Below are 16,141 nucleotides of genomic sequence, written 5' to 3' on the forward strand. Positions count from 1 at the left end.
GGTACTGCAAAGCTAAACATCCGTTACCATACCAAATTCTTAGCTCATCTTTAAGGTCAGATATAACCAATGTATTCTATATTTATGGCTGAACAGATGTGTTTTTGTTGTTACAAAATGGCGTAAATCTCTTGGTTTGAAGCTCCCTTTTCTCACCTGTAATGGCTTCCTTTAGTGTCATATATCCGACTACCCAAATTGCGGGTTTTTTACCCAAATAGGATAGAAAAAAAAATACTGAAATGGGATGTCAGAAAAAAAATTTACCAAAATAGGTTACTTTTTCATTGGAGCCTATTTAGTAGGCGCCAATGAATAAAATAATAATAATAAAAATTTTAATAAAATATAATTTTATATTTTTTTAATATTTTTTTGAAAAAAATAGGGTCAAAATACGGGTCGGGTCGGGTGGCGCCTCTCAAGTAGGCGCCAATGAAGGAGCCTGATGGAGAGGCGCCAATGGTGTGTCAGCCCCCCCTGCATGCTGCTGCTGCTAGTGAATTGTCCCTTCATAAGCTTTTATTTTTGCTATAAGTAATAGCAAATGGTCCCAAAATCAGTCCACATGGTAGAGAAAAAAAAAAGAGAGAAAGGAGAAGAAGAGAAGGAGAAGAAGAAGAAGAAGAAGAAGAAAAAAAAAAGGTAATGTATTTTTTAATAAATAATTTTGTTTATAATTTTAAAGGTTTATAGTTTGTGAAATTTTTAGGATATATTTTAGAAAATATTATGAATTTTTTATTAATTATTAATTATAAATTATCTATATTTAGTGTTTATAGTTTAGATTAGAATTTTGTATGAATATTTTAAATTTTTGTATGAATAATATAATTTTTTATGAATATTGTAATGTTGTATGAATATTGTAATTATTTTATAATTAAATTTGTATTTATAGTTTTGGATTAGTAATTTTTGTATGAATATTGTAATTTTGTATGAATATTATAAATTTTTGTATGAATATTGTAATATTATAGTTTTGTATGAATATTGCAATTTTTTGTATGAATATTGTAATTTTGTAATTTTGTATGAATATTATATTTTTTGTATGAATATTGTAATATTATAATTTTGTATGAATATTGTAATATTGTAATTTTGTATGAATATTATAATTTTTTATGAATATTGTAATGTTGTATGAATATTGTAATATTATAATTTTGTATGAATATTGCAATTTTTTGTATGAATATTGTAATATTGTAATTTTGTATGAATATTGTAATGTGGGGATATATTGTAATATTGTAATTTTTGTATGAATATTGTAATTATTTTATAATTAATTTGTTAGTAATTTGGGAAAAATTCACAATATTTTGTGTTTGTAATTATTTAAAATTTAATTTATTAGTAATTTAGGATTAAGCTATAAGTTGTTGTGTTTAGTTTAGTATTTGGTGAGTTTAACATATAAAGTTTATAAAAAATTAAAATCATTTCATTAAAAGTTTAATTATAAAAAAATTAAAAATTATTTTATTAAAAGTTTAATTATAACTGACTTTTTAATCATATAGTTGTTGTTAACTCATTTAATTTTTATATAATGTAACTTTTATATAAATAAATTTTATTTGATTTTGTATTTATTTAACATAATTATTGATTTTTGAAACAAATTAATCGAATTCATTTTTTTATTGCGATTTGCGGAAATGAGTTCTCTAATTAATAATAATAATCACATATCAAGTACTATTAATGAGATGGTAATAAAATTTATTTTTGATATTCATGTTATTTGTTGAATTAAATTATATTGTATTAACTATTTTGCTAATTTAATAATGTCAGGGTCCGTACCGCGCATTGAGGGGTCGTGTTAATAGTGTAGGGTTTCAGCCAGATGAACGCCTAATATCATACTTAGAGTTAGCCGGGTTCGGATCAGCGGCATTGATTCGGACTTTTGAACTGCGATACGACTTGATTTCCGCTTTAGTCGAGCGATGGCGTTCGGAGACCCACACATTTCATCTGCCGTGCGGAGAGTGTACCGTCACTCTAGAGGATGTTGCAGTACAGCTCGGGCTTCCCATAGACGGGAATGCGGTCACGGGCGTAAGTTCAATCTCTAGGCGGCTACCCTTTGCAATGAATTACTTGGGACGCCGCCAAGTCGGAAATTACGGTTTGAGATTTTCATGGCTACATGCCAATTTTGAGCATTTGCCAAGTACTGCTAATGAATGGGAGGTGATGCAGGCTGTTCGAGCTTACATCATGCACCTTATAGGGGGTGTACTCATGCCGGATGCAAACGGCAATAAGGTCCACTTGATGTACTTATCCTTATTATCCAATTTGCATAACACTCGTTCATACAGTTGGGGTTCGCAGTTTTAGCCATGCTGTATCGCGAACTTTGTCGGACAACAGCTCCTTCTGCGGTTGACATGGGCGGATGCCTCATACTGCTGCGGTCATGGGCACTTTACCGGATGCCATTCTTGGCATCCATTAGTCATCAATCATATGTATTTCCACTCGTTAATAGGTGATGAATTTTTACTCATTATAATAATTAGTTGACTTTTTCTATATTATATTATTCTAACATTTTTGTTTTCGTAGGTGAAGTAGTAATCCGAGTATCGGAAAGTCACAGACGGTTCCGATATATCGTCTAATGATTGAGAATCATGCTGGAGAGGGGGTAAATTTTTCGAATATAAACTTAATTTTATTATTTTATCTCACTCAACCCGCGTTAATATAACAACGTTATTAACTGTGCAGTTCATTTGGATGTCGTATTCTACTCCAGAAATTATGGCAGTTATCCCATCATCTGCCCACGTCCACTCAAACCTATGGTGTATTAGCGCACCCATTATCAATTTTAACGTAGTGGAGTGGTATCATGGCAATCGAGTACTCCGTGATTCGGTTGCATACGGTATATCCCGACACTGCCAGTACAATTGAGGGAGATCCATGGGATGAACAAGAAGGGGAGGTATGGAGATAATTGGGAAGAAGTGCACGAAGAATACATTACGATATGGAACAACCGGTTCGGGAGGGTACCTCAGATGGATCGTGCTCCGGATTTGCAACCCTCGTTAGAGTATATGCAGTGGTACTGTGAGACAGGGAAACCATTTCTGTTTGGTGGGCGGTCGATTGTAGTCCCTCCGTATACGACACGAATTACGTAACCCCTTCGAGATCTGCATCATGCACCGGAGCCAGAGCCAGAGCTAGAGCCGGAGCCAGAGTCAGACCCAGAACTACATTCTAGGGATAGTTCTTATCATCCAGAATTAGGGGGCGATGGTTATTCCGTGGCCTCGTATCCACCTCAGTACACCGCTCCTTCCGGCCAATATCCACCGTCGTACTCCTCTCCTCCCGGATTAAGTTCATCGATGGCATTTGAGACATATGATTATTCATCTATGTTTCACACACCCCGACATACTGTCGAGGAGAATGTTGATAATCGTAATCGCCCACAAGGTGAGCATAGAGCTCCACAAAAATATACCCCTAGAACCACACCATCAAACCATCAATTTTAGGGGTTTTTGTAATAAACAACCGCATATTTATGTAATGATAGTTCTTATCTAAATAAAATTACAATGGTTTAAAAATGTCTCCATAACTGCAACAAATTGTAGACAATTTTGTGATTCAAACCATATTTATGTAATGAAGTACATATCAATTTCTACTCGATTGAGACGATTGTCCAACATGGTAGTTTCAAAGAGGGCATTTACTCCGATTATGACCGGGTAATCTGCATACGCCACACAAATTCCCGTCAGATTTCTCCCTAATGTCCATTTCGTTATGGATTCTGGATGATTGTGGACGACCTTTCAGGTTTTTACGCAACCTTATGTCTGGGACTAGCTCGAAGGTCGCCGGAGGTACCTCCCAAGTAGATAGGTCAGGAAGCACAGGGAACTCGTTTTCCTATACACGCAACGTGCGTTCGATGGTGTACACTTCATCGATAAATTGTTCTACATTGAGCCCAACTTTAGCACAAGCTGCCACGACGTGTGCACATGGAAAATGAAGTGTTTGAAACCTTCTGCAATCGCACCGTCTATTTCGGAGATCAACTCCGTAGGACCTAGGTGGTATACTGGGTCGACGACCGATGGTCTCTGTAACTCGAAACGTTTCATTATGTCGTGAATATACTTCTACTGTCATCGACCTCGCCATTCGACGGTTTACAACCATTGCATCCCTAATGCCTTCGACAAAGACATTGCCCACCTCCATCTGGTTCACTTGTTGCTGACCCATTCTTAGCATCAAGGTAGCCAACCTGAAGAACGTTGCCAAGAAGACAGATGAAATTGGAAGATGCCGTGTTTTTAATAACACAGCGTTGATCCCCTCCACTAAGTTTGTAGTCATTTGACCATAACGAAAGCCCTCGTCAAAACTTTGAGCCCATTGCCACGGCTCCATGGTACCCAGCCACTGCCGGAAAGATGTGTTGGTTTGACCCTCCACGTCACTCTCAAGCCGGGCCATTTTTTGGCGAAAAATGTGTGGCTCTAGCTCGTCTGTTGCATATGTATTAAAAAATTTAAGTTCTGATTGCTCTAAAACATTAAAACTTATATTTAAAAGATAAGGTAATTCTTTACCCATTCTCACAACTTGTCTCTTCCATCGCATTCTTATAATCTCATTTGGAAGTTAGCGCGATGTCTTGGGATGCGATAAGCAGATCGCCATGGTACACCGAGCGCCTAATGGTCGCAATTAATCATTTTCCTCTATCGAAAATGATGCAAATATTATCATTGCTAATCACATACCTCCATGAGTTGGTAAGAAAGAACTCCCACGATTCCATGTTCTCCTTATCGATGATGGCAAATGCTATCGGGAGTACGTTCCTATTGCCGTCTTGAGCAACCGCAAGAAGTAAGATCTGTGTGTATTTTTCATATAGCCAGGTTCTATCTACTTGTACAAATGGTTTGCAGTGGGGAAATGCGCGCACACATTGATCAAAAGTCCAGAACATCCGATGGAAAATTCTTTTTCTCGATTGTAGTTGGTCATTTGGATCGTCATAAGATCGTGTCTACAACTCAATTACAGTCCCCGGTACATGTTCCCTCATGGCGGCTGTCCATCCCTGTAATTCATTGTACGATGCATCGAAATCTTCGTACAATTGCTCCATTGCCATCTGTTTAGCTATCCATGCCTTTCGGTATGATACTCGATACTGGAATCGTGCTTGTATTTCAGCAATCAGTACCGAAACTTTAATGGTCGGCATGTCTTTCACCATTGGCATGATGCATGTACAGATAGTTTTGGAGTCAAGTTTTCGATGATCTTCTGTCATACGTGTTGAAGTGCATGTGTGGGGCTCCACAAATTTTCGTATTTCCCACATCTGCGACTTCTGCATAAATGCAGCTCGTACCCGCCAATTGCAGCCTTCTGCCGACCTCCAACACTCTCCAATATATAATGTTGGTTTAGACTCGATGACTTTGTAATCTACTGATATATTCATGCTATACCGCTTAATTGCAAACATACATTCTTCCTTACTTTCAAATCTCTGGCCCACGCGCAACTTATCTGGATCAGAATATACGCCCATTCGGTAACCATGTGGTATTTCAAGGTACTCCGGAAACTCAGCTGCCCGTGCCGTATCGGGGTCTATCCGAGACATGTGTGCCCCAGGATTATTGTGTATTACAATACGACGAATCTGGTTTCCGACTGAAGACGCATTAACATTTCCATCCTCATTCACCTCTTCGTCGTCAATATCATCCGGGACCTCGTCTGCGTCGGGATCACTCTCACTATCCACTTCGTAATCAACAGGATCACTACTATAGTATACATCATCACCAACCACATCAGTCTCGGCTGCAGCATTAAGATCAATATTTATCCCATGTATAGGTGATTGACTATCAACATACGATCTGGAACCACCATACAGCGCTTCAACTCCATCTTCTTCACCTAATGGAGTGGGATCTTGATTGCCTCCACAATCGCTAACTCGACAAATAAGCGAATCGGTGCATTTTTGTTACTCGAAGTCCCACAATAAAGAGCGACCATTGTTTCCACGTCTTCATCGTCTACAAGTTTCATTTCGGTAAATTTTATTGGATCTGTTGATACTGGAAACTTGTAGAAAACTTTTGATATCCTTCTCCCACAACGTCTATAAATTTTTTCACTAATTTTTTCCTTCATATCATCAAACAAGATATTTCTATCAAATCTCATTGCTACTTGTTTGCGACATTCAAATATATATCCCACAGTTGTTGTTAAAATTTCTCCATCGAAATAAACGCATACAAAAAACTGATTCTCCATTTTCAATACTAGATCTGTAAAAAAAGAATTTCAAATTTCTTAAAACAGTTTCAAAATGTAAACAAAATACATAAAAATTTTAATGCAAAATTTTTCATTCAGAAACTAACAAAATTAATAACATGGCAAAATAACTTTCAAATAATAAAATTACTAACAAAACTCTACATTCTATTTAAAAAAAACCAAAATACCTAATTTTTTTCTTCTTTTCCTTCCTTCTTTTCTTCTGCTTCCTTCCTTCTTCTTTCTTCCGTTTTTGTAGTCAAATTTATGTCTGTGTTGGGGGTATTTATAGAGAAAAATCACAACATTGGCGCCTTCTAATATGACACCACCATTGGCGCCTCCTAGATAGGCACCACTATTGGCGCCTCCCAAATAGGCACCACCATTGGCGCCTCCCAAATAGGCACCACCATTGGCGCCTCCCAAATAGGCGCCAATACTATATATTATACGGGTTATATACTAACCCGGAAAAATATAAATTATATTTTAATCAAAAAAATTTATTATTATTTTATTCATTGGCGCCTACCAAATAGGCTCTAATGAAAAAGTAACCCATTTTGATAAATTTTTTTTTCTGACATATTATTTCAGTAATTTTTTTTTCTATCCTAATTAGGTAAAAAACCCCCCAAATTGCATTATATGCCTCTCGAGAACACCACACAGCACAGGTAGGAAAGTTAGATCAGCTGAAATCAGGCTGCAAAATAACTTCTAAAAATGGGTTAACTTTTAAATATTATAACAATCAAGTCCCTAAAAACTGACACGTTTCAAACCTAACGAAAGCAACAGGGGGCCAACATTATTGGTGGGATAAATAATCACTCCTAATCCATAGAAGAAGAAGAAAAAACTAGCAAGATAATCATCTTAATAATGAATTACAGTCACATTATACTCAACAATGGCGTCGCCAGTCTTGAAATTTACGGAATAAGTCTTGAGTTGTGCATACCCTTTCGAAATCCTGAACTTCCCTTTCCCTCCGACCACCGCAAGCTCACGCTCCGATTCGGTAATTGGATTCCTCGACAAAACACTGATAGAGCTGCCGTTGAATTCACCTTTCGTAAACCCGATGTCCAAGTACGCCATCAGAGTCAAAACGTCTTTGCCTGTCGACACCCAGAGGCCTTGAGCGTTCCCTATGACCTCTGATGTTATGTCGGGGCCAACAGTGAGTGGATCATCAAAAGCTATCACGCCGCCGAAGCCCGTCGAGGTGGTGATGTTTGGACTGACTATGGGGACTGCACTAAGGTTGTTGCCGCTCATAGTGTCGTGTAAAAAGAAGTGGAGATAGGTTACTTTTTGTGGAGGTGGAATGTATGGTCCGGCATGGGAGTAATAATCTTGGCAACGAGCTACTGCCATGGCGGTGCTGAGAATCAAAATCCAGGCTAATATCATAGTTTTCTCCATTGGTAATGGTCAATGGGATTTCACTACCGTGATTATTGTATTATGGCAGCTAATCGATAGGTTCAATTTATCCTTTTTTTTTAATTAATCTTTTTCATTAAACTTTAAAAGGAAGTTAAATATTTTGTTTAACGAAGTAGTACCTAAAATATTAATCTTTTAATTATGTTAGTGTTACAGTTAATATGATAATTTATGTGTATTTTATCTTATAAAAAAGTAAGTAAATTATTTCTAAAATTTTAATGGTTAAATTAAATTCCTTTTAAAAGATTTAGGACTAAAATTAACTATAAAAAATAAATTAATAAAAGATATAAATATTAAAGAATAAATTAATGATTATGCAATTTAATTATAGAGAAGGCAATCCCTGCCCAAGCTCTCACTGAATTGAAGGTGTGATTAAACTTTGGCACGTAATGACATTGTTATAGCAAAACGCAAGCAACCATCTATAGGCCGCCTTCCCTAGGGTTAATTAAAATTCAGTAATACTAATGTATTTGTGCTATGTACAAATATACAATTATAATCTTATTGGTGGCCAAAATAAACGATAATACTAATGTATTTTTATATAAAATTAATATAAAGTAGATAAGTAAAATTTAGAATAAAATTCATAAATCTATTAATTTTGAAAATAACATAACTTCAATTTACGAGAAATAAGAATAATTAACAAATTAGACTTCTAACTCAAACTAGTCCATACAATGCTAAGGCTGGCAACTTTTGGTTACATTGCTTAAAAGCTTTCGCGTTCTTAATCTGCATAAAACAACGGAGGATGAGAAGACTATCAGATCCTGCTTGGTGGCTTAATCCAGCAACACGAGCCACGTTTAAAGTTTTTGCCACCTTTTCTAGTCCACCGTGTAAGTTAAAGATCTTGAAACTGTACTTGATGTCAAAAATCATACAACCAAAGTAATAAGTCAAATGTCGCATGAAAGACTTGAGATCAGGCGGTAATGGATTTTGAGTCAAAATCTTCAACAAAAACCCAAAATCATAAGCACTGTGAAAAGTTACCCAAGTCAATTCACCGAAACCCAACCCGGAAATCAGAACCATTATGCCAAAATCTCTTGAACAGATGCCTCTTTCCTTATTCCTTGTAAAATTTATGCCTTGTCGTTTAAGTAACTCAATAGACTCTTTATCGTAATGATCTTTTTCAATATCAAAATCTTTAAAATTAAACTCCCATATATAACAAAAAGGAGTTCCGAAATCTGGCAAATTACCTTCAGAATCAGAGAGTGTTAAACCGAGTTGAATGATCTTCAAAGCATCGACATTAACTTTCATGAACCTGTAATTGACTTCGGGATTTCTTAATTGAACGAATCTTTTGTCTGGCTTAAAAATTGTACCAGGAAATTCGGTATCCATAGAAACAAAAGAATAGTTGTGGAGTACACTTCGAATTAACATAAACTCGTATTCCAAATTGTCAGCAAATACTTCCCTAACAATCACTGGTTTGTTGACAAAAATCGACATTTTTTTTTCTTGACTTATACTTTAAACTGAAACTATTGAACTCTAGATATACTTTTCGTGATCTTAAGTCAGTTCTAACTAAGATAGGTATATATATAAATATAATTTTCATAATCCTAATTCAATTCTAACTAATATAATTTTCGTAATCCTAATTAAGTTCTAAGATAGTGTATTAATATAAGGAGGGTACTCTGTTATATATAATTTCTTAATTTAATTTTTTTACTAAATTCGTTTTAGGAAAGGAAAAAGAAAAACTTGTGGATTTTACTAATTTGCCCTTGAAAGTTACTGCAAGTTATATGTTTTGATGGGTGAGATTTAGGTTTAAGGTTTAGTGTTTATAATTTTAAGTTTATGTATTATTATTAATAATAATATAAAGGTGTCACAATTATATATTTAAAATATATAATTTAATACTTAGTTACACATTTAAAAATAATTATAATTTAATTAATAATTGTGTTAATTTTAAAACAAAGTTCTTACGAATAAAATTCTAAACATAAAATATAGGAAAATAGTTGTAATAATTATAATTATAAGTTAAATCACAATTATTAGTTAAAAGAGTTTGCACTAATTTTATTGGAGTAGAATAGAGTTATTACTTAATGAATTCTAATAATCTTAATTATCACTTAATTAATATTAGGGTTAATTAGTTATTGTTTTGAATAATATTACTTTAAATTAATTATATAAAGTAAAACTATATTACATATTGAATATGTTAAAATGTTATAATTATGATCTGAAAAATTTCTATTATAATATTTGAAATGATAAGTTAATATATTTTAGTTATATTTAACAATTCAAATAAAAATATTATTTTATGTTAATTACGAAAATTAAGAATATAATATTTAAAAATTGATTAAATATTAATAATGTAAAATCAAATATAACAGCTACTTATATTAAACCTGTAAAAGTAAAAAAAAGGAAAAAAAGGTTAAACTATGCCATGGGTCCGGTACTCTACACAAATTTGGAATTTAGTCCATATACTTTTATTCTCGAAAATTTAGTCATTCTATTTTCAAGTTTGAAATTTAGGTTTAATTATTAAACATTGTTAAATTTATTGGTGTAACGTTTTGAAATAAAATAAATACTCATTTGGTAACAATGTAACTAAAAAAATGACATTGTTATGGACTGAATTTAACAAAGTAATTTTAACAGATATTATGATTAAACTTAAATTTGAAATCTGAAAAGTTGAGGATTAAATTCCTAAAAATAAAAATACAGAGACTAAATTCTAAGTTGATAGCAAACCTTTTCCTTCAGTTATGTATGATGATTTGTTGAATTTTTATATTAAAGATTAAATTGATAGAATATGTAAATATTAAAGAGTTAAATTTATTATTAAATTAATGAAAAAAACTAATATCGACTTTCCGTCAATCTAACAATAATTAATTTGAATAGTTTAATAATTAAATCTAAAAAATGATAATTGAGTTGTCAAAATAAAACTATCTTATATTGAGAAAGGATTGTATGGAATAGGAATATCCCTTTCCAATAATAGAAACATATATATTTGGAATTAATTCTCAATAAATAAGAAATAATTGAGCGCGAGAACCGAATGAATCGAAAGTTTCATGTTTGGTTCGGGAAGGGATCATGAAATTATTGAAATAAAAAAAAAGAATGGAAAGATAATCTACTTTCATTAAATGATTTATTAGATAATAAAAAAGAGAGGATATTGAATACTATTCAAAATTCAAAAGAACTATGCGGGGGGCTATTGAACGGCTAGAAAAGGCCTGGGCCCACTTACGGAAAGTAAAAATGGAGGCGAATCAGTTTCGAGCGAATGAATACTCCGAGATAGAATGGGAATAATTAAATTTGATTAATTCTTATAAGATTTTAGAACAATTAGAAAATTATAAAAATAAAACCATTTATTTTGAACAGCAAAGAGCGATTAATCAAGTCCGACAACGGATTTTCCAACAAGTTTTACAAGGAGCACATAAGTAATTTCATCTTGAATTTCGTGATTTTTATTTGGATTTGATTTTTTTAAATACCGGGAAGAAATTCAGAACACTTATGTATTAGCCCAAAATAAAGCCCAAAATACATTAGCATGCACATTTTTTAGCTTTACACTTATTCATAGCCGTCGCGACCAAATACATTCAGGGTTTGATAGTGGTTTGCATTCAACAATGGCAGAAGAAGCAATACTAGGTTACCTAGCGACGTCCGAAGAAATCCCAGATTCAGACCAATTCGCATCCCAACACGGTTTCCAACACAACGATGTCGTCAATGTCATCAAGAGCCTCCATGGTTTCCGCTACATCGATGCTCAAGACATTAAAAGAGAGAGTTGGGTTCTCACTGATGAAGGCAAAAAGTATGCCGCCGATGGCTCCCCTGAAATTCAACTCTTCTTAGCCGTCCCTCAAGAAGGTTCTATTTCTAAAGACGAATTACAGGTCAGTGTTACTGGATGTTTTCTTTTTCTTTTTGGTTTGGATCCATAATTTGTAAGCTATTTTCTAACATGCAAACTGTTTTCATTGTTGCAGAAAAAGTTAGAGCCTTCGGTTTTCAAAATTGGTTGCTCACAAGCTGGGAAAAACAAATGGGTCGACATGGGAAAGCAAGTTTCGAGAAAAGTAAAATAGTATTTATGGTTTATGTTTATGGATTCTCATGTTTTTATGTAAATTTTCTGTTATTTATCCTTTCAGATTTGGGTTTTTTTTATTAGGTTCAACATGTGGAAGATAAGGTCAAGGATTTGCTTATTAGAATACAAAAGGGAGAGGTATGTCACCACATTAATTTACATATGGAATCAATGTGAATGGGTTTAATTTTGTTTGTTCCTTTCAATTAAGTGATTAAAATCGAATTTCTCTTACTCCAGGCACTCTGCAAAGATGACATTAATTCACTTAAAGCTAGGAAGCTTATTGTTGCACAGTGATCATCGAGTCCCTTGCCCCTAATTTTTTATCGCATTTTTCTTTCAGAGTATTTGTATTTTGTTCACATTGTTTATGCTCTACCAATTACATCTTGTTTTAGGACATGGAAAGGTTATTCAGTGAAAAAAGGGCCGAACTATGCCCCTACAAGAAAGAAAGTTGCTACTGATCTGACTCGAGAGAATCTACAGAGGTATTTTACTAACCATCACGCTTTGCTCCAGAGGGATTTTATTGGACCGGTATTTATATGTGGTTACTTTCTTTTAGGGGTGACTGGAAGGAACTAGAATTCAAAGAGTATAACTTCAATGCTAAAGGACCACCTGCTGAAGCTGGCCATCTTCATCCATTACTCAAGGCAAGTATAGGACACTATATTTATCAACTTCATTTAGCTTACGGCAAATATGTAACTGTTAAATATATGTACTGTTTTTATGACCATCGTAATTGTATAATCATTTGCAACTATGTAATAGTTAAAGTTTTATATTTCCTCCATAAGAATGGATAGAACAAAACTTGTCATGGGAGACTATAATTTTTGTGAGGATATATAACCTGGGCCTCCCTTTTTGGTCTGAGAATGACATTATGATTATTCTTCAAGGCACCTATATTTAAATGTGTGAACATCATCTATCATGCACAATATGATGCAAATGATTCTCTTCGGAAGTTCTTTCACTCTGCCTTTTGCTTGATTGAGGCTGTAACTTTTGATTGCTTAGGCATCCGCTTGTCTATATGGAATTAACATTTTTAAACCTTATTTTATATTCAGGTGAAACAACAATTGAAGAACATATTTCTTCAGCTGGGGTGAGTTTTGAGCTTTATTATGTAATACTTAAATGTGCATTCAGATACTTGTTTTATATTTAATATTACATGGTGATGTCGGTGCTATGAGAACCATTGATGGACGTCAACTTGTAGTGCATATAGAACACTCACTGGCTTGCCTTGATGTTTTTAATTTTCTATGACATTATTATGCTTGTTTCTTTAATATAAAGTTCACTTGACAGCTGTCATTTCTCTGCAAGCTTGAAATGATTATATTTGCAGCGTTTAGTTTGTCAACTTTGACTTTGATATATGTTTCCATTTTGTGTTGACTGCAGTTTTGAGGAGATGCCAACAAACAATTTTGTCGAAAGCAGGTAGTTGACACGGCCGGCTCTTGCTTTTTCATTCTCGTGTTTCTCTGATAGTTGATTTTAAGTGGAGCTTCTTTGAGAAAGCAACATATACTTGGAAGGAACCTTAAATCCTACATTCATGGTCTCATTAATTCTTTCTTTCATGTTTGGCTGGAATAAATTTGTTTCTAAAGTTGGTTTCCTATATCTGTTTCCACTTGTAGCTTCTGGAACTTTGATGCATTGTTCCAGCCACAACAACACCCTGCACGTGATTCTCATGATACATTCTTTCTGGAAGGTATGTTTCAATTGACCGAATGTCTTATAACATGCCTTTACTACTATCTGTTTTGTTACTTATTCGGAGCATTCATTCGCAGTTCCATCAACTACAAGGGAACTGCCTGAAGAATATGTTAAGTTGGTGAAGCGTGTTCATGAATCTGGTGGTTATGGCTCCAGGGGGTATGCCATTTTCCTTTTTTCCTGTTACTATTGCTTCCATATTTCACAACCATGAAATTGGTTAATTTGTTTATTCGTTTTTCCAAAAGATACATGTATGACTGGAAAAAAGAAGAAGCAAACAAAAACCTATTGCGTACTCACACAACTGCTGTCTCTACTCGAATGCTTTATGCTCTTGCAAAGGTTTGATTGTCTTCAATCTCCTCACTTATCTCTGTGGTTAGAAACCTCCTTCAACTTGCTGCTTTTTCTAAATTCAAAAGCCTTCTTTTCTTAAGTTTTTGTCATTATCTTTTGAATGAGCATCATACTACCGTTGTAATTACCTGCACTGCACCGTGATGCTTATTGCACGAACAATCCATCAATGATCAGAATCTGTGTTGTATGCCAAATTTGACTATATATTTTATGCTGTCATAATAGTTAGTAGTAGTTGTTGATGTTGGTGGTATCATTATTAATCAATACCTATGAAAGTTAATACTCATTTGCTTTATGATTTCATCTTCAGCAACCTTTTACCCCCAAAAGATATTTCTCTATAGATCGTGTGTTCAGAAATGAATCTGTGGACCGAACTCATCTTGCAGAGTTCCATCAGATTGAAGGTATTTATAAGCTGCATGCATATCAACTAGTTGGTGATTATGCTACCTGGATCCAAACTGGGACCAATATCTATTGTACTAATAGCTGGTTAATGTTTTCATTTGGAATGCATATAATGATTCACTGACCATCTGAAAATTATCTCTTTTGGTTTAGGCTTGGTATGTGACAAGGGGCTTACTCTTGGTGATTTGATTGGTGTCCTGAATGACTTCTTCTCACGACTAGGTAACAACCATCAATCATCATCCTTGATCAGTTTAGTCTTTTACAGTTCAATATATGGAAGCTTGTAGTGTTCCCGGATAAGGTTTGTCACATAACAGTTGGTTTATCTCTTTTTCAGGAATGTCCAAGTTGCGTTTCAAGCCTGCTTACAACCCATATACTGAACCTAGCATGGAGATATTCAGGTGATAACCCACACGCTTCTCTTAATTTTATTACCTATTTGGTAAATGTTAGACTTGATGGATCATTTTTGTTGTTATCAGTTACCATGAAGGCTTGAAGAAATGGGTGGAAATCGGAAATTCTGGCATGTTCAGACCTGAAATGTTGCTTCCGATGGGATTCCCTGAGGATGTTCGTGTTATTGCTTGGGGCCTTTCTCTCGAAAGGTAATATTAGTCTTCTCTGAAGAAGGTTCTGAATAGTTTAACATTTTCCCGAACCAAAATTTGAACCGTCTTGATATTTCTTTCTTGTTTGCATGACATATAGACCAACTATGATACTCTACGGAGTCGATAACATCCGGGATCTATTCGGACACAAGGTATGCTGCCATATTTTCATCTTTCTACATTCTGGTTGTTTTCAGACGGAATATGCTTAATAAGCACGGTTGTTATTGCAGGTGGATCTTAGCCTCATGAAACGAAACCCCATCTGTCGTCTCGGAATTGATTAGATTATTGGTATGTGGGATAATTCCCTTATCACTCCATTCTTCTCTTTTGGTAATTGAACCAAGGATACACCATCAATTCACATTGCACATGGTAGTTTTATAGCATCATATACAACGGAGCAATGGTTGTATTTAACATTTTTGGTTTCAGTTTTTCTGCTTTGGATGTGACTGATCATAACTTTGCACATTTTGTATTTTATGTTTTTAAAAAACATGTCCATGATTTGGTCTAAATTTAGGCATTTACTGTACCATTTTGTTAAGATATATGTTAATTGAAGCTGTTTTGAGATAAAAGCATCCAATGCATTCCTACTTGCATTGGGTCTTTTAATTGTCTGTTTTTTTCCCCAAAAAAATTTCAACATAAATATAATATTTGTATTTAAGTGAATTCCTACATTGGCTTCCAAACCCTAAACTGCAATTTCTTTTAAGAACTCCAATTTATATATAGAAAGTCAGTTGTAAAAAATTATAAAGACTACAAATTATATAAAAATTATAGGAAATTTATAAATAATTACAAATGATTAAAATAATTCTTAAAACTTATAAAAAGATTTTAAAAATATAAAAGCATTAATTCTTTCCAAAAATATAAAAAGATAAAGACTTTTTAAGTGGGGAGGATACTTACATTTTTTTCGTAATTTTTATGTGATTAATATTAAAAATTGTTAAAAATGATGTAAATTTTGAAT

General features: G+C 34.0%; 3 protein-coding genes across 3 annotated transcripts; 1 reads left to right on the forward strand and 2 right to left on the reverse strand.

Annotated features, from left to right (window-relative positions):
* Positions 1-7,087: 7,087 nt before the first annotated feature.
* On the reverse strand, positions 7,088-7,964 carry LOC105779731 (dirigent protein 4). Its single transcript, XM_012603633.2, has one exon. It carries the CDS (start codon positions 7,798-7,800, stop codon positions 7,249-7,251), a length of 552 nt encoding a protein of 183 aa, XP_012459087.1. The 5' UTR covers positions 7,801-7,964; the 3' UTR covers positions 7,088-7,248.
* A 241-nt stretch (positions 7,965-8,205) lies between these two features.
* LOC105779142 (probable CCR4-associated factor 1 homolog 11) lies at positions 8,206-9,312 on the reverse strand. The gene is given in 2 exon segments (XM_012602886.2): positions 8,206-8,271; positions 8,503-9,312. Coding segments are annotated over 2 exon segments (876 nt in total).
* A 2,136-nt stretch (positions 9,313-11,448) lies between these two features.
* LOC105779728 (phenylalanine--tRNA ligase alpha subunit, cytoplasmic) lies at positions 11,449-15,671 on the forward strand. The gene is made up of 17 exons (XM_012603631.2): positions 11,449-11,792; positions 11,886-11,975; positions 12,071-12,127; positions 12,230-12,285; positions 12,391-12,483; positions 12,561-12,651; positions 13,078-13,115; positions 13,421-13,459; positions 13,663-13,739; positions 13,822-13,906; positions 13,996-14,092; positions 14,424-14,520; positions 14,678-14,749; positions 14,868-14,934; positions 15,016-15,141; positions 15,245-15,299; positions 15,381-15,671. The coding sequence occupies exons 1-17, from the start codon at positions 11,520-11,522 to the stop codon at positions 15,432-15,434; spliced, it is 1,467 nt and encodes a 488-aa protein (XP_012459085.1). The 5' UTR covers positions 11,449-11,519; the 3' UTR covers positions 15,435-15,671.
* Positions 15,672-16,141: the final 470 nt, after the last annotated feature.

Source organism: Gossypium raimondii, chromosome 4 (assembly GCF_025698545.1).
Source record: "Gossypium raimondii isolate GPD5lz chromosome 4, ASM2569854v1, whole genome shotgun sequence".
NCBI classification, from domain to species: domain Eukaryota; kingdom Viridiplantae; phylum Streptophyta; class Magnoliopsida; order Malvales; family Malvaceae; genus Gossypium; species Gossypium raimondii.

Bases quoted from the DNA above. Each gene is read 5' to 3' on its own strand.
- LOC105779731 (XM_012603633.2), bottom strand. From the start codon at position 7,800: ATGGAGAAAACTATGATATTAGCCTGGATTTTGATTCTCAGCACCGCC.
- LOC105779728 (XM_012603631.2), top strand. From the start codon at position 11,520: ATGGCAGAAGAAGCAATACTAGGTTACCTAGCGACGTCCGAAGAAATC. The intron at 12,484-12,560 runs GTATTTTACTAA...ACTTTCTTTTAG, and splicing joins ACTCGAGAGAATCTACAGAG to GGGTGACTGGAAGGAACTAG. The intron at 14,935-15,015 runs GTGATAACCCAC...TGTTGTTATCAG, and splicing joins CCTAGCATGGAGATATTCAG to TTACCATGAAGGCTTGAAGA.